Genomic DNA, 24,804 nt, shown 5'->3' with positions numbered 1-24,804 from the left:
TATCTACAAACTATTGTGAACAATTTATTGATTGACATTGTTAAAAAAATTGAATAATAAAGAATTTAATTTTCAATATATCAATTTTTTATAAATTAAAAACAATATATTGTTAATTACTTTAATTAGTTATTATGTTATCTTACATTAATTATATATATTGAATATGTTTCTTAAAAATCTAATAAAAAATTAAATGCAAAATATGTAACATTAAAAACTACTAACAATAATGAATATATATATTCATATCATAATCCTCTTGCATTTTTCATTCAACTTTCCATTGGTATCAATCCCGTTCCATCTCACCCTTTGAAGGTAAATTACCAAATCACCCCCACCCCCAATAAGAAAGCAAGCTGGCAAAGCACTTGAATGAAATTAGCCTTTAAACTTTACAGCCCATAGTTATAACTATCCTTAACACATTTCCTAAGAACTACACAACAAAATCCAAAACATCAAAAAGTAAAAAATAAAAAAAAAGGTTCTTCTCCTCATTTACTTTTTGCATTTCAACTTTGACTGATTTCTCATCTTCTAAAAGCTTTAGAAATCAAATCAACATACCAAAAAAATTCACTTTGCCTTGCCACTGCACACCGCCCTACACATGTATGCAGCACGAACAAAACAAAAACCGTGACGGAAGAGAGCATCTTAAGTCTTTATATAACTACCAAAATCCCTCAATTCCGAGGTCAAAAGAGATTAGTTATCACCTGGAGATATCATTGCCTTCCTACTCGTCCCTGAAACCATGTACGAGGCCCCATCAGCATATCCAGACCTTCCCTGCTACTGCTGATTACGTTTCATCATCAGCTCGTGGAAACTGAGCACTGGGGAATGATCACGTCCAGAAGCACTATTAAACCTGTCAGGACTCCGACTCCGACTGCGTCCCGTATCATAACTATCATGGAAACCACGATCATTCCTGTTCTTACATGACAAGGGGGTGAGAAAATCATATAAATTCAGCAGCAAGTATAGAACATTATAATCACTAAAATTCAAAAACAATAGAGAGAAACAAGACCACCAACATACCTGTCAGAAGACTCGTGACCATATCCACGTCCACCACTTTTCTCATGCCAGCTCGAGGATGTAGAAATTCCTCGACTTCCTCTTCCACCATCCCTACCACCATACCCTGAATCAGTGCGTCCGCCACGTTCACCATCATAGCCACCAGAACTAGGAGCCCATCGTCTAGGCCTTCCCATCCCACCACCACGTGAAGCCATTTCACGAAGTTCTGCAGGCACCTGCTGGTTTGCTCCTTCTAAAACTTTGATGAGATCTGAAGCATGCTTCGAATCCTGATCACCAAAGAATGTAAAAGCCAATCCAGTTGCACCTGCCCTTCCAGTCCTTCCAATCCTATGAACATAATCCTCAACTCCAGTAGGGAAGTCATAGTTGATTACCACCCTGTGAAAGATATTAAAAAATGCAAATCATTATCATGATACACTCGACACAGCAGAAGCAATAAAGTTACTAAACTTTAAAGACCAAGGGTTTCCTGTATTTATCATTTGTGGCTCCTTTGAGCTATAAAGTAAACGCCATGGAACCATGCATCAGAAATCCCAACCCCTACCTGATGTCCTTAATGTCTAGGCCCCGAGCAGCAACATCAGTAGCAACAAGCACTGGCGACCTCCCAGAGCGAAACTGACCAAGCACGTAGTCCCTGTCAGCCTGAGATTTGTCACCATGGATAGAAGCAGCTCCAAACTGACTGAGGTTGCGAGCAAGTTGATCACACATCTTCTTGGTTGAACAAAAGACTATAATCTTGGATCCTGGTTCTTGAGAGCGCAGAATCTGCTCAAGTCTTCTGTGTTTTACCATTGGTGCTAATACTTCGACATTCTGCAGGACACAGAATGATAAATTTCTAAGTGAGTACAAATAAAGGCTACCACTCATTCATAATAAAATTTAAAACTACTAAGAACTTTCAGATTCTCAAATCTTATTTAAATTAAATAAGGATTAGCAGCAATGAAATCCAAACCTGTGTAATAGACTTGTTTGCCACAAGCTCATCGATATTGCCAATGTTGACCTGAACAGGATTTACCAGTAGATCTGCTGCAATTTTCCGAACTTCCCTTGGCCATGTCGCTGTGTACATGAGAGTCTGCCTACGAGTAGGCACCTCTTTCACAATCTTCCTAATCTGAGGTTCAAAACCCATATCTAACATGCGATCAGCCTCATCTAACACGAGGTAAGAAACTTGCTGGAGGCTGACTCTCCTCATCTCTAGAATATCATTTAACCGGCCAGGAGTGGCAACCACAATATCTACTCCTCTCTCAATTTCTCTCAACTGAGGACCTTTTGGTGCTCCCCCATACAGACACTGCATGGAAACATACAATAACCCACATTAGTAAAATCATGATTCTACCTTCAGCTTTGAAAAGACTTATATGTTACTGAAGTATACCAGAAAGAAATATAAACCTTATTGGAGAAACTAGAAGAAAAAGAAATTACAAAAGAAATGAACAAATTGATTTTGTGATCCAGTCTCAAAGAGTGTGACATACTGTGCACGTAATTCTTGATGAACCACCAAACTTCTGAGCTTCATCTTGTATCTGAGTAGCCAGCTCCCTTGTTGGTGATAATACTAACACAGTTGGACCCATTTGAGAATCATTACCGCACCGCTTGATATGCATAAACCCAGGTACTAGGTAACCCAATGTTTTCCCAGAACCGGTTTTTGCAATGGCCACTATGTCTCTACCTTGCAATGCAATTGGCCATGATTGAGCCTGAATTGGAGTTGGAGCAGAAAACCCAGCATTGTGTACCTGTTAAAAGAAAATAAAATAAAAGGAAAAAAATCCAGCAACTTCTGTGAGCAGAAGTAATGGCGTCAAGACTTATGGTTTTCTTTAGAAGTTATAGTGCAGTGGCTTATGTCAGAAGTAGCATCATCCCCCACATGCAAGCGGCCTACGCTTGCTGATGCAAGCTGGAACAGGAGGAAGCCTCTTCTTCCTTTTAGACCGAGTGGGAGACTGAAGTATCATCTACGGCAGCCCTGGCCACGAACTTAGGTCATTCAGAAAGCCCTTCCCAAAAATTTGTCCACCAAATAAGGGCACTCCAAATGATAAGCATGGCCCCCGACAGAGGGCACCACAGCGTACGATATTAGCTCCTCTGAGGAGCAAATATCGCACCTGCGACAAAAAAGTAAAGATGGCAAAAGAATTAGCATGAGTCTGATGCTCAACATTGGGACCTCCAACAATCTAAGAACTTTGCACGAGAAACAATCAACTTGCATTGCTCGTAACTTACAAGATTCAACTTTCAAGTCCACCAATGTTATAAAGACCAAAAGTTAAAGGATAAGCAGAATAGTTGACCTCTCTAAGTAACTCAGAAGGAAATCCAGTAGATTCAAATGATGAAAAAGGTGGGGGCACCTCATCTCCCTGACAAGAAATAAGAAAAACAATTTGCGTCACAAGGGATAGTAATGCCCCAAGCACAAAGGTTTTCAGAAGAAAGTGACTGAAAGAACATAAAAATGAGATGATTTATAAACTATTTGTAAATTGTAATCATCAACTAGATACTCACAGTTACTGTTATCTCATGCTGACGGCGATAAGCATCACCAGACAAATTACTTCCCCCAGTCACTGATCCATGTCCTCTAGCAGAAGATACTCCCGACACAGAGCTGGAAGTCACATTAGGCGTATTATGGGAATGAACTGGTCCACTTCTAGCATTCTATGAAAAGTTAAGAACATTAAAAACCTAGGATAGGAGAACAACACTTCAGATGCTTGAAGTATGTAATTTTGAAAAACCCCGAGCTTTTAAGAATTTCGATAATCAGATATAAAAAGTTAAAAGTATCTTGGACAGGAACACATGTCCAAGTCTCAAATCAAAAGTGACAAAAATTTAACAGTTTAACCACCAGAATGACAAGGACCATACTTCAGCACTTAACATGTTCAGAAAAATGTACTAATTTTCGATTTCACCTAAGATGGATAAGAAAAACCAGATAAATCAAGTGCCCGATTTAAAGAGGACAGAAAGTAAATCAAATTACCTGGTCAGTCCTTGATACTGGCTCAAGTTTGGCTTCACTTCCTCTTCCATCCCGGTCATTTTCTTTGCCAGGACTATAACCACAACGTCCTTCAGAAGATTGCTGAACTTGAACTGAAGAACTTATAGGTGCAACAGAAGGTTTCGGGACAGAATCTGCACTTGTAGGCCTCTCATACTGCGTGACATTTGTTACAGGATTCCAAAAGTATAGATAACCAGTTTTACCATCAACTAGGCCTTTCCATGGTTTGGGTAGAGTGGGGTCTGGCGCAGCATAACGGGGACCAGCAGAAGAGGCAGTTGCAGTGGAAGCCATAGCAAGAAAAGCCACCAACTAAAATCTGCAAGCCCCAAAGTTGCAAAAGGCACAAATAAGAAACTAATATAAAACAACCATGATGACAAACTTAGAAGGTAAATTTCCAGGAGGACCAAAACCATGAGTTAATCTTGCATTGTAGTAAAAAAAATTCCATTTTTAATCAATCATTATTTTTGCGTTGTACCACTTTTGCATTTTTTTTACTACTAGAAAACCAAAAGGCAAATATCAAGATATAGCTAGCATAAGGAGCAAACATATAGCAATAAAATAACTTCTAAACCAAACCAAACAGTACAAAATAAAATCAGAGCAACATTAACCAAAGAACAGCTAAGAAATGTAATGCATAAGTTTAAAATTTCTGATATACCCATACCCAAAAATGCCCTGAAAAACATAAAACAGAGCTCAAATGCTCAATCAATATTAAAACTTCAAAAATAATATGAAATGTAACCATGCACCACATGCCTCACATTCAAACAGAACCCAGATTCCAGACCAATATAAGGGGGAAAAAAACAATTCTCTTCTTCACATTTTATCATTAAACAATCTAAACCCTAACTAAAACTCAAACCTAAACCCTAACTTAACCAACCTGCAACAAGGCAAACAAAGATGGGGTAATTTTAGATAAATTAGAATTCAGAACCCCATAAATCCACCAGCTAGAAGAGATCGAAAATGGAACTCAAAAAAACTACAAAAAAAAAGAAAGAAAACCAATGAAAAACAGATCGGGAGAACTCAAGAGAGATAATTATGGAAATGGAAGTACCTTAAATGTATAGTTTCGAGGAAGACGAAGCGAGAATCGCTCCCACTGTTTGGGTATTTTCGAGATTTCGTCTTTTTTGCTTCCCTTAAATCTCTTTCTCTTTGGCTGCTTTGTGCTTTACAAACTTCCAAAGAGAAGAGAAAGTGGGAAAGAAGAAGAGACAAAGAAACGTGGGAAGGTAAAACAGACGAATATAATTAGAGACATAAATTATTTTTGGCATAATCACAAATTAAGCTCTTAACATCTATATCTTTTGTCGATTTGGCCCTTATTATTTTTTAGCTAAATTTAGCCATCAATCTTTTAAAAATAGTCGAATTTGACCATCAACTTTTCAAAAAGCATCCAATTGTTATTTTTTAACAGAAATATTGACTAAAACATTGAATTTTTAAACATGCTACCCAAATAGCAATCCAAGTTTGCTTCATGATAACTTTTTTATATATTTTTTTGAATTTTGAATTTATTTTCATTTTTTTATTTTATAATTTTAAATTATTTGTTGACATGCATATAAGACAAATAGTAACATATTAGTATGAAGTACACGTAAATTATCATGCAAGTTCCCACACTAACATCATTAAAATATTAAAGTTTTAGTCAAATTTTCCATAAAAAAAAGTGATTTGATTCTTTTCGAAAGGTCAATCGCCAAATTTAACTCAAAAAAAAAAATAATGACCAAATTGAAAAAATATCCAAATGTTGAGGGTTAAATTTATCATTATGCCAATATTTTTAGGTTAAAATATGTTGTTAGTCTCATTACTTGTATAGAATTTGAGATTTAGTCTCCATACTTTAAAAGTTAAAAATTCAATCCTTCTACCTTTTCAGTTTAAAAACCATAGCTAGATCATTATTCTTGTTGATAGTTTCTGTCAAAATTTGTCAACTTATCATTTTTTTTGTGGTAATCATATGACTTGTCATATAAGGATAACTTAATCAAGTTTTCAAGTTGAGAAATTTTGACAGAAATTACTAACAATGATGATGATTGGACTAAGAATTTTAAATTGAAAAAGTAGAATGATTAAATTTATAATTTTTGTATTATAAAGATTAAATCTCAATTTCTATATAAGTACATAGACTAACAACATATTTTACCCTGTTTTTTTTTATATGATTGATTATTTTAACACATAGTTGTTGGTTTGGATTTTAGTATGTTCTCTTTTTCTTGACTATATCTTGCTTGTCTAATGTTTTTTTTAGCAGCAATATTTGATTTTCCTTTCAAAAAATGTAAAATGTAAAACTTATATTAGATATTATAATTGTTTAATTCTTTTAAACAAAATGAAAAAAATTCGGTAGAAAAGGTCCCTAAACAACATCATGAGTCAATATAGAATCAAGAACAACAATATTAGAGTGATCCTTGAATAAGTAGTCTATCAATAAATTAGGAGACTCTTCGGATATGTCAAGTCCCTTACTGTAGTTCTACTGAATCTTGCCAACCTATCTACACAAGCATTTTGTTCTTTGTTTATATGATTGAACTTAAGCTACCAGGGTCTTCTACACAACAACTGCACATGACGAATCTTGGCCATTCCATTAAATAATCATAAGCATTGCACAGAAATTGGACCAAAAGAGCATTATCAGTCTCAATCATCACTCAGCGATAGCCTCTATCCTATAATAAGTACAAACATTCCATAATTGCTCGAGCTTTTGGTTGGAAAACATATGCAACACATATGTTCTTCGCGAAATTGATAAACCAATCACCGTGGGAATTATGAACTCCTCCACCAACAACTGCCTTTTCATCGTTCAAGCTAATCGAACCATCCATATTCATTTTGATCCAATCAACTCTTGGTGGATGCCAGGCTTTATCATCCATCATAACCCATTTAGGCTGACATGCGTAAGGGCCAACAAGCACCATACTTGCCCAAGAAATAATAGTATATATAACCTAAGTAATGCTACAATGAGAGTCATTAAAAATGTACTCATCCTTGTACTCTCATAATTTGCAAATGCAATTAGGGAAAACAGAGTTCTACTCCACTTGTTCAATATTAATAGTACCGTTATTTCGCAAATTCCAAATGAGTCATTCTTGCAAAGATAACAAGAAAAAAAGCTTTAAGACATTTACAAGAAAAATCAGATGACATGCCATTTTAGCAAAACCACAGTCACACAAGTCATGCAAACAAGACTCCGCTCCAATTGTTGGGAAATGTGCCCATGTTTTAGTAAACATGTAACTATTTTTTATGGATTTGAACGATGAATAAATGAATAAAGTTAATTTCACATTTCACTATTATATATTTTGTGTTCCTGTCTTTCATGTTTTGCATACATAGCAAAATCGTGACAAGCAAATATTAGCTCATTAATTGTCTAAGTTCAAACTGATGATAAGTAGCATTGTAAGAATGTTTAAATTGCAAGAAAGACAACTTACTTCAATAGATAATCTAAACGAGTCTGTAATCCTATAAAATAATCAAAGTGAGCATTTGATTCAAATATTTAGAAGGATTGTAACACCCCTTACCCGTATTTGACACCGGAATAAGGTACGAGGCATTACCAGAACACATACACTTGTAAACGTATTGAACCGAGTTATAAAATTTCATGTAAATTAAAATTTTCAAATTATTAACATACTTTTATAATTCTTCACTATATATCCTCAAAATATTATATTCATAATAAATAGGGCCTACTAGACCCGATACATACTCATACAATTCAATGCTTCATTTCCTTTTCATTCATTTCACAATTTCTCATGCTTACAATTCAAATCATATCACTAGCAATTTCCTTTTAATTCACTTACAATTCAATATCATTAAGATCAATACTAATACGCATTTACCATTCATTAACACATTTATGAAATTCTCAATTTTGCAATGAAAATATCATTTTAGCTTAAATAATAACATCAATTCAACTCATCATCCTATTTTTTCGTCATTTTACACTTCAAGTATGAACTTACTATTTCATTACCTTTCCACACCCGTTTCCTATGCTTATCACACAAGACATAAACATATCATTCAACCATAGTTGCAAGCTAGTGCATTGAAACATAATTCTTTTTGGAACTAACTACATGATAAACCATTTCACTAGAGATTACATAATTTAAACCTTACCTCCCTTTTCATGATCACAAGCATATTTCCATTTAAGCACTTACTATTTCGATGCATAACTTATAGATTTAACATGGCATAGTCCCGCCACAACTTGGCCAAAGCCTAAGCATGTATACCAAATATGTCAGCCAAATAAACATATAACATAAGCATTATAAGCATGGATGAGCACAATATTTATTCATGTATCAAACTTACTAACATGTGTTAACTCAATACCCATTCATGACATTGCTTCATTCCAAATCATATACCAAATATACCATACACACATACTATGAAACTTTATTTTCTCACATGAGCTTAAACCATGACCAATAATGCACAAATATATGCGTCATTTCTATTTCATCGTTTATCAATTATAATCAAGCGTATTACCAATTATACACAAATAATTCATATATTTCCCAATTTTTCCTCCACCTCCTCTCCATTCCCCATCCTTAATGTGTTTAACACACTTAAACAACATTATACATACTTTCACTATTTTCCCATATGTAAATTCAAGCTAACTGTCTGAGTCTGAGTCAATGATTTATTTATATCTCAAGCTACAGAGCTCCAAATTAAGATTCGTTAATTTTCTCCGAAACTAGACTCACATATATTCTTACTATAATATTTTCAGAATTTTTGGCTTATCTAATAAGTACAGTTTATTCTTTAAAGTTCCCCTATTTCACTGTTCAATAATTCTAACCCCTCTTTACTAAAAATTAAATATCTCATTGTACATAATTCAAATAATGTTCTAGTTTGTTTCTTTTGAAAATAGACTCATTCAGGATTCTAAAAATATAAGTTCAGACCATAATTATTTTTATACAATTTTTAAAAATTTTCCAAAGTTAGAATAGGGGATTTCGAAATCATTCTGACCCTATCTCACTAAAATTCAAATATCTCAAAATATATAACTCTATTGCTTACTCTGTTTCCTTTATGTGAAAATAGACTCATTCATCTTTAATTCCAAATCTATTCAGCTTCTAATTCAATTTCCACTATTTTTAGTGATTTTTCAAAAGCGCACAACTGTTGTTGTCCTAAACTATTTTGTTGTTAAATTTACTCTTTCATAATTTCATTACTTCATTTCATTGTACCAAAGGGTCGATTAAATATCGAGCACATTGTTCATCACATGGTCTTATTCTATTACACTTAATCGTTACGTGATCACATGTATTTTCACTTAGCCAATTTCCTAATGATCACTTCAGAATAATAACTGTTACACGGTGGATCAGCACATAGCACCACCCTTATAATCAATTATATTCGGTGGAATCAGCACATAGCAACCACCTTTATTTTCAATGATTTTCGGTGGAGTCAGCACATAGCAACCACCTTTATAATCAATGGTACCCGGTGGAATCAGCACATAGCAACCACCTTTATAACCAATGATACTCAATACACGTAGTAGCCTGCACATAGTATTACACACGTGACCATTACTATCACTTTCACAAAATTATAATTTTGCCCCTAGGCTCGTAAAATAATTTTTATTCAATTTCCTTACATTTTAGGCCTAGCCGAACCATTTTCATAACTATAGTAGTCCACAATACTCACTTATTCACACACTTGTAATATATTTTATAACTTTTACAAATTAATTATTTTAGGCATTTTCATCGAAAATCACTTAGTAAATGACGTTCATCACACCCCAGACATTCATATTCTTCCATAAAACATCAAAATACATGCATATCATTCATGGGTAAATTTTTAAACACAAACCCTAGTTCAAAATAATGGTAGAAATAGCTAGATCTTGTTACGAGGAATTCCAAAACGTAAAAATCATTAAAAACGGGGCTAGAACGGACTTACAATCGAGCTTGGAAGCTTGAAAAACCCTAGTCATGGTTTCTTCATGCAAAATTCGGCCATAGCTTGAAGATGGACAAAAATTGGCTTTTAATTTTGTTTTTAATTCATTTTAATAACTAAATGACTAAAATGCCTTTAATGAAAAACTTTGGAAACATGCCTAACCATGTCCGTTTTTGTCCACCAACTTAACCAATGGTCTAATTACCATATAAGGACCTCCAATTTAAAATTTCATAACAATTGGACACTTCTAACATGTAGAACTCAACTTTTGCACTTTTACAATTTAGTCCTTTTTACTAAATTGAGTACCCAAACGTCGAAATTTTCGAACGAAATTTTCAAAAAATTACTTCGTGAAATTATAGACCATAAAAATATAATAAAAATAATTTTTTTTCTTGTTGAATTTGTGGTCCCGAAACCACTGTTCCGACTAGGCCCAAAATCGGGCTGTTACAGGGATTATTATGTCGTCTACAATTCCAATCAAGAAGATGACTAATCTTGTTTATCAGAGCAGTTGAATCCACGGGTAGAGACATTGATGTACTCTTTGAAAGAATGATACATTGGACTGGACCCAAGTTGAATTAATTATGAATTCATTTGTGAATTAACTCACTTGTGACGTTCATGGTGTGACTTACTTAAATCCTGAGCTAGTCACTAACCATGTGTACATAACTCATGTGCTTTGATATAAGTGGAGGCTTATGCTCTAAAGATGATCGAGCCGATAGCCGATATGTTGGGTACATAACTTGTGTATGGCATAGCTTTACTAGCAACAATGGAATTCATAGCTCGATTAATCAGTTAACAAGATCCTCTCATTGGCATTATGTGGATTGATAAATATGGAATTTGAAAATGGGCTGTTTGTTCTCAAACGAGCAATTTATCACAGTCATTAGTTGACAGTGATCATATTAATCAATTAAAAGACACAATGGTGACAATGAGATAAAATATGATAGTATTGAGTGAAAGGATTTAACTTAAAGGAATCAAAGATATCTTATGAGGGTAACACACACATGGTGAGGTCATTGGACAAAGCAGTTGGATGAATTATTTTCGTAAAGAGTATACAATAAGGAGTTTTCAATCATGGTACTTATTGTGGACCAACTCCATGATTAAGTAAATTGTGAATTATCGGAACGATGCTTCTGGACATAATTTCAATTATTCGAGCCTACTTGTATATGTCCAATTTGGTCCATCTACTTGCTCAATAAAAGCTCAATCGAATTGCATTTGAATCAAAAGAAAATTCTACGACTTTGGAAATAATTTAATTAAGTCGATTTATTTGATGTGGAATTACATTAGGTTAATATTAGATCTATTGGTGTTTAGGTTAATACTAATTTAGTACTTGCCTCCCTAGGGTACAATCTTCGAAGTACTTATTGACTCTGTTGTAAACTATATTACAACCTGACCCGTATACTTGCAAACACCGCCTCGATTTCATATATTTAGTTGTAGTATTCACACTCTGGATGTTAGTATGTCTGGAGACGGTCAGTCACATTCCCAAATCATAAGTAATATCGAGACTTAAATGGAATCATGTAATAATCCACATATCAAGTATCAACAAGTACCATTTCATTTACATTCCACAATTAAGTTTCCATTTCCAATCAAATGAATATTTCCTGATGGAACTATAGTAAAACGGACTCGGATACACGAGAATAAATTGCTCACACAAGCTGACAATATATTAGGGTTGCTCACACAAGCTGACATTATAACTGTAGAAACCATTTTTTTTATAAGTTTGAAAATGGGAATCGACTTCTAAAAAAGGAAATGGGAGTCGCCACCGATCTTTTATTGAGGTGTGATCGAATCACCTTAAAAATAATTTTAGGTCTACAAATTTTGAGAAAACAGGCTCGGGAGTCGGTTACGCACGAGGAAGGGTTAGCACCCTCGTGACGCCCAAAATTGGTACCGAATTGATTGTTTAATGTCCTAATGTCGAAATTTTGAAAAGATTTTAAAATACGATCCTTTAAAAAGAAAATTTGAATAAAATGAATTGGATGATAAGACTCACTTATTTTGAGGAGATAAATTGCCACACTGAGTAAGTTAGAGTGCGGCAGTTCAATCTTCGAAATTAGGTTTGTCCTTTTTTAATTTTTAAAAATTAATGCATTTTGAGAAGGATATCTGATTATTTGGGTCAAATGAGAAAACCAAAACCCAGTAAGTTAGGGATCGATTTCACAAAATTCCTAAATATCGAATATTGCCTTTATTTTTATTTGTTAGAAGAATCCTCGTCTCGAGAAAATAATATGTGATATCCAATGAGTTAGGACGCGACGTATCGAATTCCCGAGGATGAGTTTTTTATTTACGTTTTAATTAAAAGGGATATTTAGTTTCTTAGATCTCGAGAAAGATTGGATTCCAGTAAGTTAGGACACAATCTTTTCGAGGATTCCGAATTCCAAGTGTTGCGTTATTTTGAAAGGCTTTTGTATAAAATGATTTTGATATTAAAAAAATATGAAACAAGACCTTTTAAGCAAATAAAATCGATTGAATAACAACGGACAATGCGAGATGATGACTCATAAACTAAAACGTATACTAGTGAATGCCAAACAATCAATAGATAAATACAAATAAACAAAGTAACGATAGCCTCCATTATGCCAATGTCAACATCAACATTCAAAATAAATACTATAAAAAAATCAGTCAAAATACATTAAATCATATACATATATTAATTCAAATAAATAATACATGTGGAAGGAAAATTTTAATAATAATATAAATGATAATATATACATAATAATATACAAAAGTTGAAATAAGCAAAATATAATAAAGTAGATTTTTTTGTTTTTTCTTTTTAAAAAAAAATATATGTATGTATAAATAAATAAAAAGATATAATATAAAATCAATAATATGTTATATACATGTATATGATCAAAATGGTTTAATATAAATTGTATATATGTATAAAATAATATCGTATATAAATGTTAACACCTAGAATAATGTTATATAACAATGTATATACATAAAAATATGTAGATAAATATATAAACTAATATAAATAATAATACTAATAATAATGATGATAACCAGGATAATAAAATAATTTAATAATAAAAAAGGTAAAAAGGGGACTAAATCGAAAGTAAAACCAAATTTAAAGGGAAAAAAATATTCGAAATGTCCAAAGGTTGTATTAAAACACGTGCGTAATATTAGGGACCAAAAAAGGAAATAATCCCTTGCCCAAAACGCAGCGCTTTAATGTGGATTAAAATGAAACAAAAATAAAATGAGAGATTAAATTTAAAAAAAGATAAAAGGATTGGATTGAAGTGCGCTTGACAAGTGGAGGGACTGTGCGAGTAAATAGACCGTCAAACAAAATGCGCGGATCCTTCCCTCGGGTCGGGTCACCGCGCGGATGCTAGCGTCATACGATGTTGTTTTGAGACCACCGGTCCCGGCCTCAAACGACGCCGTTTCTTAGGGTGCTTATAAACTAAAATAAACCCTAAAGTATCAGCAACCCTCAGCCTTAAACAAAAAAAACTTAAACATTTGCCCCCCATAAACAAACCTAGGTACCGCCCCCCAAATGCTGCCCCGTTCTTGCGCCCTTGACCTCTGCCAAGACTCCGATTGCAACGGAGATGGTCAGAGATCCGGCGGCCAGGTAAGTTCTTCCTTTAACTCCCCTTTTCTTTTGTTTTTGCACACAAATAATAAGATAAAAAAAAAGGAATACAAAGAAATGTGAAAGAAGAAAATTCTGCAATCACCTTTCGAATTTTGTTTTTTTTTTATTTCCCTCTGAACATTTTTAGTTTTTTGTATACAATATACGTGTGTGTGTTTTCTTGTGTGTTCGTCCTTTTACAAATTCTGAAAAAATGGCTTTATAACCGAAAGTAAAAATGAAAAATTACAAAGGATGTATTTTTCTTTTTCTTCTTTTCTTTTTTCTTTTCTTACTGCTGAATTCTGTCCCCCTTTTCGTTTGTTTGTCCTCTATTGCTTTGTGTGTTGCAGGTGTACGGTCGTACGGTGACGTGGCACGGTGCAACGCGTGAAGGCATGGTACGTGGCAGTGGCGCAATTGTGAGGGCAGAGGCTGGGTCCTGGTTGCTGCGGCGCTGGATGTTGAATGTTGCTAGGGTTTCTGCAATTAGGTTGGGATTTGGGCTGAGTTGGGCCGCATATGTTTGTTGGGCTTGTTTTATTTTTGGTATTTAGTTTATTTTGTAACTGGGCCGCATATATGTAAAATGGATTGTTTGTTTAGACTTTATATTGGGTTTATGATTAGTTTATGGGCCGGGCAGAAATGGGTATTACAATAACAATATTGCTCATAGAAGCTAACATTATATCAATGTTACCCATCCAGGCTAAACCTACGATATGCAACAAATGTTAAAACTCGCAATAACATGTAAAATCTCTTATCAAACACGCATATAACCCTAATGACATGTGATACGTATCTTAACCTTTTACTAAGTTCACACGGGTATCATTTCATATATTTATCATACCAATCCTTGTACATGATTATGTATTACATCTACGAGTCTATTAATCAATTAACATTCATGTTTGCACTCTGTACTATTTCCCAATAGCCAATATTAGTATGACTTTTCAATTTTGTCCATTTTAACCATATGTGCCAATTTCACTAAATTCTACTTAAATCTAACATATAGATAAGTTCGAACATAATTCATATGAAAATAAAATAAGGTGGTGAGTTCATATAAAACTTACTTGTTCAAAATGCATAAAGTGGATACTTCATGGGCTAATTCGAAATTTTAGCTTTTCCCCATTCAACCAAACTTCGATCTAATCCTTGATCTAAACAATCATTTTATATCATCAATCAATACCAAATATTTCCATTCTATGCTATGATATGTATGAATCTATATGAACTCAATTTTTTGATATCCTTAATATTTTACATTTTCTTCAATTTAGTCCTTGAACTCGGGATAGTCATAAATTTCAATTCCTAGCTTCAGATTATTATCCAATTTCATATATTTTCATAAGGGACCTTAGAATTTCTATGTATAACATAATTTTATGTCAATTTTCACATTTATTCAATTTGGTCCCTAATGTAACAAAGTTAACAAACAAGCTAAATTAACTTTACAATCTAGTTCTTTTCATAATCTAAGCTTAAAATCTATAAATTTCAAGCCTAATTCAACAAGAAATCAATAATGGAAACTTTCAAAAACTTTATTAGTTTTACAAATTGGTACATGAGCTAGCTAAATTGAGCTCCCATGGCCCCAAATCTATAAAAATTACAACCAAATAAAACTTGAATTTGCTTACAAATCATGATCAAATGTTGGTGAAATTTCGCTAGATTTTCTACTCTCTTTGGATGGAAATGAAACAAACAAATGAAGGGGGTGACACCATTTCACTATCTTAGCTTATTTATAATTAGATTAAAAATTAATTTTGTTTAATTAACTTAAACATAATTTAACTAAATCTAATTACACATAGTGGATTTTACCATCACTTTCCACTATCTCTTATTGAGAAATGGTTCAATTGCCATTTAGGAATTTTGCCTAATTGCCATTTTAATCCTCAAGCCTTTTGTCAATTAAAAATCTATAACGATTGAAACTTTACAATTTAGTCATTGAGCCTTAATTAACTATTAATTTGGCAAAATTATTGGGCCAATCCTCAATTTATTTTTATAATATTCTTGTAAATATTCATATTTAATATTTATGGAAATGAGATTCTGAAATTGCCTTTTAATGTGCCACTAAAAATTGGGTCGTTACAATTAGGTTGACAACATTAGGACTAACTAACAAGACCTGGTTTCCTAACATCCAAGCTAGACCCCATATAAACACTCTTGCAAGTTTCTCAAACTCCTTGACTACAGAAACAAGAATTAGGGCTGTGCTCATGGAATACGTGGGAATAGCTAATAACTGTCTTAACTAAAGTTACATGACTAGTCAACAGCAGCTTCAATGGTGGATCTTGGGACTAAATTTTTGGGGGCTAGTAAAATATTTAAAAATTTTAGGAGTTTAATGTGACTTTTTTTGAAAAAATAATTTGAGGGTGTAATTAAAACTTTTATGAGATTAATGAGAATTTTCAAATATTTTAAGTGAGCTTAATTAAAATTTTCAAAAAAAAAATTAAAAGGTACAATGAGAATTTTCAAAAAGTTGAGGGAGTCTAATTAAAATTTTCTCAAAATTTTAAGGGAAAGATCATAATTTCCCAAAATTTTGGAGAGGGAAGGCCCCCTAAGCCCTTTAAACATTAGCCTCTAAACAACTTCCTGGCATGCCGACCATTCAGCTTCCTTCTAACCTTGTCCACAATGAATTAAAAAGTGTCTGATGTAACATGTTCATGTAAAATAAGAGTCTCCAGATAAATACCCAGATCATCCACTCTAGTGAAATCGAGATATCTAGTAATGTTATTCGCAAAATCATCATCCATATTAGCAAAGAAGAAATATATATATACAAATTAACCTTGTACCCCGAATATATTCATTAAACTAAATTAAATTAAATATATATATTAAACTAATAAAGTTAATGAGATTTAAACTAACAATGAAACTAAATTTATGGTGTTAAAATACAAATTCTATAAAAATAAAGGTAAACTAAAAAAAAAACTTTGGAAGGACCAAAACTAAATTATCAAAATATTAAACATTTAATGTTTGGGGTAAATTAAAATTCAAGAAAAATTAAAGATCCAAACATAAATGATCTTTTTTAAAATTATCAATCAAATAAGGTTTTATGATAATTTATGCCAATGTTAAATTATCAATCAAACATAAATTATCATTTTTAAAATGTATACAAAAAATAAAAATGAAGCATCCGCTATAATAGTAAAATTGAGGTTTTATGCATGTTGATAGTATGAGTTCAAATTTCATCATTTGGATATCTTTTTATTAGTTTTATTTAAACTATGAAAAAGATAAAGATACCCTTGTAATAATATAATTTATTTCAAATATGTAAAGATAATTTAGTAATTTCATCAATCGAACTGGGATCCCGTTAGCTCGTGACACCAATTTAATTAGGGATTTAATAATAATATAGTACTATATTTATTGATGCCCAAAACACTACCCTTATTAGGCTTAAATAACAAACACTACCTTTTAGAGGCCCAAAATGATAAGAGAACTTTGGGTCAACTTCTTTGATTTTAGGTGATATTTTTATCATGTGAATTCTACAAAATCTATAAACTCTATATAAAAGAAGATCCAAAGGACCTTCCTACGTCGACAAGTCTCCATTCTTCTTCTTCTTCTTCTTCTTCTTCTTCTTCTTCTTCTTCTTCTTCTTCTTCTTCTTCTTCTTTTGCATTACGGAGAAGTGGTAAATTTAAGTTAGGTCTATTTTTTTGTGCTTATTTAATATTTATACTTTAATTTTTAACATAATTTAGTTCATGTATTTTTATAATATTATTAATTAGCCCAAATAGTTAATATTATCAACTTTGCGATTAAGATGTTACTTGGTTATATATAATTTGAATGGCTCTAAGGGTTTTAGAGACGGACACGTGACTTCTCATTTCTTTTGAGTTTGTTTTGCTTCTCTTTTTAACATCATAAGATAATAATCGAACTTCAGTTTTAGCCCCTATACTATGTTGAAACTTGAGATTTAATCTATATATTTTAAGTTTTGACTTAATTTGGTTCCTTTACTTGTATAATGTCATTATAATTAGTTTAAATAGTTAATATTGTTAACTATTTCAATAAAAATGTTGACAGCAAATTTTCTTAGGAACACAATTCTAACAAAAAGAAGTAATATTGTTAACTATTTCAATAAAAATGTTGACACCAAATTTTCTTAGGAACACAATTCTAACAAAAAGAAGTATTTCATCATGATGAGTTCGAATAGGTACTTTTAAGGAAAAAAATACACAATGATTCTCAACATTATTTTTTTTGTTATTGGGCTACTAAGTGAATTTCTTTTAATTTTAATATAATATTTTCAACAATTGTAACAATTATATTTAAAATTTTAAATCTAAAAAATAGAGGGACTAAATTCCTAAAAATAAAATTAGGGGATTAAATTCAAAATGCATGAAGAGTTTAGGGACTTAGACCAGTTTTTAACCATTGAATTTTTACTCTACATAAACAAATAATCAACCCAACGTGAAACATAAGAACCATACTAGTAACTATATATAGAAGGAGACCTTCCTTGATTGACACAGATCATTCTCTGTTTTTCTTCATTAAATAGAAAAATGGTCAAATTTTAGTTTTAGTCCCTAAGGTACATTCAAATTTAAAATTATATAATAATGCGCAACTTTCAATTTTGATCCTTATGCTACACCCGGATTTAAGATTCAATCTTTATACTTCAGTTTTTTATATAATTTGGTATCTCAATTTTTGACAATGTCATTGATTAGCTCAAATATTTTATCTTAATTAAAATGGTAATGTAACTTTCAAGTATATTGCAATGCCATTTTTTTGTTACATTGCTATTGAGTATTTTTTTCTTCTTAATTTTAAAATGTCATATCAATGAATTTGAAAAAAAGAATTTAATGCTGTTAACAATTGGCTCTGAATTTTTAAATTTGAAAAATAAAACAATGAAGACTTAATTTTAAATATACAAAGCATACAAAGACTTCAATTATATTTTAATATTCAAACATTTACTCTATAATTTGAACCAAAAAATAATCAATAATTAACCCAATGCAAAGCGTGGTAGGATCCATACTAGTTAAAATTATGGGAGGGTAAAATTATTCTAATTTAAGAATTAATAGTTTTTGTAAAGGAAAAAAATTATTAATTTATTTCATGAATGAGACTATACAATTTAGGTAAGAGAAAAAAACAACAAACGCTTGTCGTCGACGATGAAAGACAAGCTTTAGCAACACAACAAAGCCTTCAGTCTCGACATCAATGGAACATTGTAGCACGTTGACAACAAATTTTGTCACAACTTAAGCATGACATTTATAGAGTGCTTGCGAACAACTATCACAATAAGAAAATCAGCTTCCAGATGGTCCAAAGTGACAGCAGATAAAATTCGCAAAAAAATTGAACATCCACCAAACTGAAAAGAACGATAACAAAACCATCACTTGTTTAACAACTACCCAGATACACTTTCAAAACAACCTAATTGTTATTGGATGTTGACTTTTTTTTTACTTAGGCCTCCATGATTGTTTTCTCCATGACCTCATAATGTATTTTATTTCATCTCAAACCATGGTGATCAAATTTGGTTGATTGTGGGAACGATGAGATCGACATGTCTTATCCTTATCCCTTAAGTTGTTTATTTGATGATTAAGTTGTTACTTTATATTGGTTGATAAAGATTTATTTTGAGATAATTATTGGAAATAATTAAAAAGGTAATTTTAGAATTTTACTTGATCAAATTTACTTGGAGAAGTTGTCAAGAATAGGTTGTTGTGTCGCATATATGGGTGTGCCATTGGAGTGCTTTTGATTGGTTATTTGTATATCTTTTACTTAGTATTTTTGCACTCTTGTGTTAGATTTTTATTGGAGAGTAAAACATTGTTGTAAGTGTTATTTGGGCGAGCGATTGTAACAAGTCAGGATTATCTATTGGGGGTACTTTTGTGAAGGTAGATTGGGCCTTGACTAATTATCAGATCAATTGTTGAATAAATCATTTATTGAACAAAGCTTCGTAGTGTAAGATTATTTCTGAATTGCATTAACAAAGCTTGTGAGCCTATTTCTCTCACTTTCTTATTTGTTTACTACTTGTGTTCTGTTCACACTCATGTTCAAACATCTGTCTGAACACTTGTATAAATATCAAACTCGACAAAAAGCAAATCAAAGCTCAAACAAAATTATAATAAAATAAATAATAAAAATGGAAAGGCTTTTCTCGTAAGTTGTAAATATAAATATTTGAATTAAATTTATTAGATGCTGTTGCATGAAACTGAATTAAGATACAAGTTATATACATACACACAAAACTGGTTATTGAATAGTATTTTTCATTAAATATATTTAAAATAATGAATAAAATAATCAGCATCCGGGATATAATATAACTTCATATTATAAGCTAAAAATATTGATCTCACATTCTAATAGTGGTACACTCAACTTGATAAAATCTTGGACAATTTGGACACAATCACACAAACAATCTATTTGTTTGTATGAAGAAGATACAGAATCTTTTAAAAAACTATATATATATATAAATAATTAATCCCCATAATATATATGATTATTGATTCCTGTAATATATATATAATCATAGACCAAATTTAAAGATATAAGTTGTACACATGAAATTTTATTTCTAAATATATTAAAATTAATAGGGTGGGTATATGAATTTTATTTCATCATATATATATATATGTGTGTGTGTCTTAGTACACATTTAAAAATTATTATATACTAGTCGATTGAGTCTTAGTTTGATTAACATGGGTATTGTAGTTAATACAGGAGGAGGTGGGTTCGAGTGCATTGAAGTGCATTATTCTCCAATTTATGAGTTGAGAAGGGGTTATGATTCGTTCTAGGCATTGTGTCAAAAAAAATAAAGATGATTAGAACCTATAATAAGATTGTTAAATTTTTTTATTATATATTAATTTTTCATTAAACATTTAAAATAAAGATGTTATATACAGCTGATTGAGTCTTAACTTGATTTGTATGGGTATTGTTGCCAATGCAGAAATACGTGGGTTCGAGTGCGCTGAAGCGTATTATCCTACTATTTATGGGTTATGGAGGGGCTATGGATAATTTTAGACATTGCGTAAAAGAAATTATTAAAAGAAAATAATGTGAGGTACTAAAAATTTGAAACTCACATGGTAATAGTAATTAGTATAAGCTCAAGTTGAGAAAATTTGGACATGAAGCAATGTATTTGTTGATGTCAAGTTACAAACTTTAAAATATATAATATAATATAAGAGCCGCAATTAGTGTATCTTACATTATCACGGATTGTTGCTTGAATTTTCAAACTTAATTAGCTGCCTCTTCTCTCATTAGCACACCACTGATTTGCCTTTAATTGGATTATACTTTAATAAAATAAATTAGATGAGGTTTTAGTTTAAATGAGAAAACTGAGATTTAAAAATTATAGTGTTTTAAGTTTAAATTTAATTATGTGTATGTATTTTTTTAGATTTATATAACATATATTAAAAATAAAAAAATACACCTTTAAAATAATTCCAATTGAGTTCGGTACCCACATAGGTGAGTTTAGGGAGGCTGGCAAGGGCCTCGGCCTCCCTAAAATAGAAAATTATTATTTAGACCCTTTAAATTTTTTTTAAAAATTTAAATTAATAATGGTAAAATTATACTTTGAACCCCTAAAATTATAAAAATTTAATTTAATCCTTTAAAAATTATAAATATATAGACTATAAAAAATTAAAATTTCATTCAGACCCCCTAAAAAATTGTTCTGGCTTGACCCTGGGTACCTAATTAACTCGTGACATCAACTTAGTTGGGCGAATTAATATATAGTATAGATAATAAAAGATAAATTATAAAACTATAAATGAACTTTGGTTTAATGTCCAATGTGTTACATTAATTTTTATTTAATGTAATTGTATGCATAAAATTTTATTTTAATTCAGTTTTCATAAACTAATAACGCTATTTTATGTAAACAAAAAATTGTATTAATCCATCGTTAAAATCAAATTTTTATTTGTACTATTGAATAAAAATCAAATTTTTATTTGTAGAATTATACCAAATTAAACTTCGCCTATTAAATTATACATTTCGTCAAAATTCACATATAAATTTAATATTTATCTCTAATAATAATTGATCCAATAATATATATACTATAGCTTTCTTTACAGGTTGATTGTATGTGTTAATTAAATTATATTTAATTTTTTTTAAAATTTTGTAATGTCTTGTTAATAATATGGTTATGAAATTAAAACATAAGAATATACTTTGAAATTATTTAAATTGTTAGAGTTTGTGCAACCCCGATCCCGTCACTTGTTGAAGAAATAAATACAGTGGCAAAATAATAGATCATACCACACAAGTTAAGTCCGTACAGAATTATACTTCTACTATTTGACTTTGATTAGAATAGGGTTTTTTAACCCTTAAATAGATATAGTCGAAACTCCTCTTGTATCATTCGATTTTCAACATTAGTGAATTTTCTCCTCCTCTACCCGTGGTTTTTCCCAAAAGGGTTTTCCATTTAAAATCTGGGTGTTCTTAATTTTTCTTTTCTTATTATTTTGTAATCATTCTACTGCTATTATCGCCTTTTATTATAACATAAATAAACCATATTTTGAAATTATTTTTAAAATATTAATAATATAATAGTTAGTTTGCGTGAAATTCTATTTTTTATATATAGCTTTTAACTTATAAATTTTAATTATTAATCATCGAATGTAAATTGTTAATTGAATTTAAATATTGTGACACACTAAATGATTTATTGTAAAATTATATCAATTTGAATTTTAATAATGTATTTAATTTGTAAAAATAATGAAAAACTCAAAAACTTCTTTTAGTCGGTTTTAAAATTTACAGTGGCTCATCATATAAAATTGTAAGTTAAATTATTAAATATAAACAAATTGAAAGGACTTATTATGAAAATCTAACTTGCAAAACACCAATAAAAATTATATAATAAAAAGCAGCAATTTTACTCACCATAAATACTTAGGGCACGTTTGGTTCGCTGTATTGGATTAGAGGTGTATTGGATTAGAGGTGTAATGGAATAGAGGTGTATTGGATTAGAGGTGTAATAGCAAATCAACTGTTTGGTTGAATGTAATGGAATAGAGGCGTAATAGTAATCTTGTGTTTGGTTGAATGGAATAGAGGTGTAATAGCATAATGGAAAAAACTAAAATGACTAGAATACCCTTAGCATAAATTTGTTTAGGTAACTGATTATTGTTATTGTTATTAAATTTTAATAAGATTATTAATATAAATAATAAATAATTTAATCATATTTTAACATAATTATTATTAAATATATTTTTTATAATATATAATTTGATAAAATATATGAATTTATTAAAATTATAATATATAATATTATAAAATATAATTTAAAATAATTATTATTAAATATAATTTAACAAAAATATATAATTTAATAAAATTCTTAGTATTAAATATTCTTATATGAATTTACTAAAATCATAATATATAATACTATAAAATAATTATTATTAAATATAATTTAACAAAAAATATATAATTTAATAAAATTAAATATTCTTATGATTGTATCAACAAACTTCATCAATTTCTTCTATCAAATATTAAAATATTTGAACTTGACTTTGAATAATGATTTTATGATTGTTACTTTACCATCAGCAACCCAAGTTAAATTTACTTAACAACATAATGAATTAGGGTTTTTCTTCATAATCCCAATTATGTATTCTGTTTCCCAATAATGAATTATGTATTCAATTTCATTTTTGTTTCTAGATTTGACTTGCAGCAATTTTGGTCTTCAATGTTGTTTTCTTCGTTTGTTTTAACTTTTTTTTTGTTATATTTTCTGTAGAAAGATGGATTTTTTATGATTAAACTTTTAGACATGTTTATTTTCAATTTTTTCCACGAGCATTTAGATAAGAAAAATATTAAAACTATTCAAAAGTTACTTGTTTGCTTCAAAACGAATTATATAAGGACTAAATTGCTCATTTTTATATTAGAGGACCCAATTTGCTCTTGAATTTCTAATAGTTTAACCAACAAAAGTCTTACATGACCTAACAAAAAACCTCTCCAACTAAATTGCACGCATAACTTGTTTAGCAAAGTTCATTATATTGTGATACAAGAAAACTGATCTGAGGCAGTACATGAACTGTCCTCTTTCTCTTCCAATGTTCGGCACAACTTATCTACTTCTTCCCTGCATTAGTAAACTGATCACTTAATTTGCTTATATAAAATTCAACATGCAAATACTATACACATTCTCTTAGACATGCTAAAGAGTAAAGACTTCAAAAAATGGGGCATATACCATATACACACTTCTAGACATGTTCATTAGTGGTTTAACACTACTTTCTTTGTTTTTGGTTTGATTGCAGTTCTTTATGGGACACATACTTTCTTTGTCAATGCGAAGATATCACCTACTTTAGCCTCAAATCTTTGAACAAACATTTTGCAAATTACATGGCAGGCAGTGCATTAACTTTTCATATTAAAAAAACCATGCAAATGATAAAAGAAATCCACAAAGTTTCTAAACATGTTCCATTCCAACACAATCAAAACCGAAGCATGTGAACATAGCAGGATCTTGAAACAGAAGTAAGTCATGGCATAAAAAGACAGGAAAATGCACAAAGAACAAATAAGCACAGATGTGACTACCACACAAATG

The 24,804-nt window shown here is 30.9% G+C and overlaps 1 protein-coding gene across 4 annotated transcripts; it reads right to left on the bottom strand.

Annotated features, from left to right (window-relative positions):
* Positions 1-224: 224 nt before the first annotated feature.
* On the bottom strand, positions 225-5,426 carry LOC121219595 (DEAD-box ATP-dependent RNA helicase 46). Of its 4 annotated transcripts, none has more exons than XM_041098020.1 (9): positions 5,223-5,426; positions 4,115-4,457; positions 3,628-3,783; positions 3,411-3,479; positions 2,577-2,846; positions 2,036-2,386; positions 1,616-1,890; positions 1,057-1,443; positions 225-943 (listed from the first exon to the last, which is right to left on the bottom strand). In XM_041098020.1, exons 2-9 carry the CDS (start codon positions 4,430-4,432, stop codon positions 802-804), a joined length of 1,968 nt encoding a protein of 655 aa, XP_040953954.1. In that variant the 5' UTR covers positions 4,433-4,457; positions 5,223-5,426; the 3' UTR covers positions 225-801. The 4 variants fall into 4 exon arrangements, with proteins under 4 accessions (XP_040953954.1, XP_040953956.1, XP_040953955.1 ...); XM_041098022.1 differs by having other exon boundaries at positions 3,628-3,730; positions 5,223-5,393; XM_041098021.1 differs by having other exon boundaries at positions 5,043-5,225.
* Positions 5,427-24,804: the final 19,378 nt, after the last annotated feature.

Source organism: Gossypium hirsutum, chromosome D07 (genome assembly GCF_007990345.1).
Source record: "Gossypium hirsutum isolate 1008001.06 chromosome D07, Gossypium_hirsutum_v2.1, whole genome shotgun sequence".
NCBI classification, from domain to species: Eukaryota; Viridiplantae; Streptophyta; class Magnoliopsida; order Malvales; family Malvaceae; genus Gossypium; species Gossypium hirsutum.
Note: the sequence above shows the minus strand (reverse complement) of the source record. Positions and strands in the feature narration are given on the sequence as shown.

Bases quoted from the DNA above. Each gene is read 5' to 3' on its own strand.
- LOC121219595 (XM_041098020.1), bottom strand. From the start codon at position 4,432: ATGGCTTCCACTGCAACTGCCTCTTCTGCTGGTCCCCGTTATGCTGCG. The intron at 1,891-2,035 runs GTTTGGATTTCA...TGTGTCCTGCAG, and splicing joins CAAACAAGTCTATTACACAG to AATGTCGAAGTATTAGCACC. The intron at 1,444-1,615 runs GTAGGGGTTGGG...TATCTTTCACAG, and splicing joins CTAGACATTAAGGACATCAG to GGTGGTAATCAACTATGACT.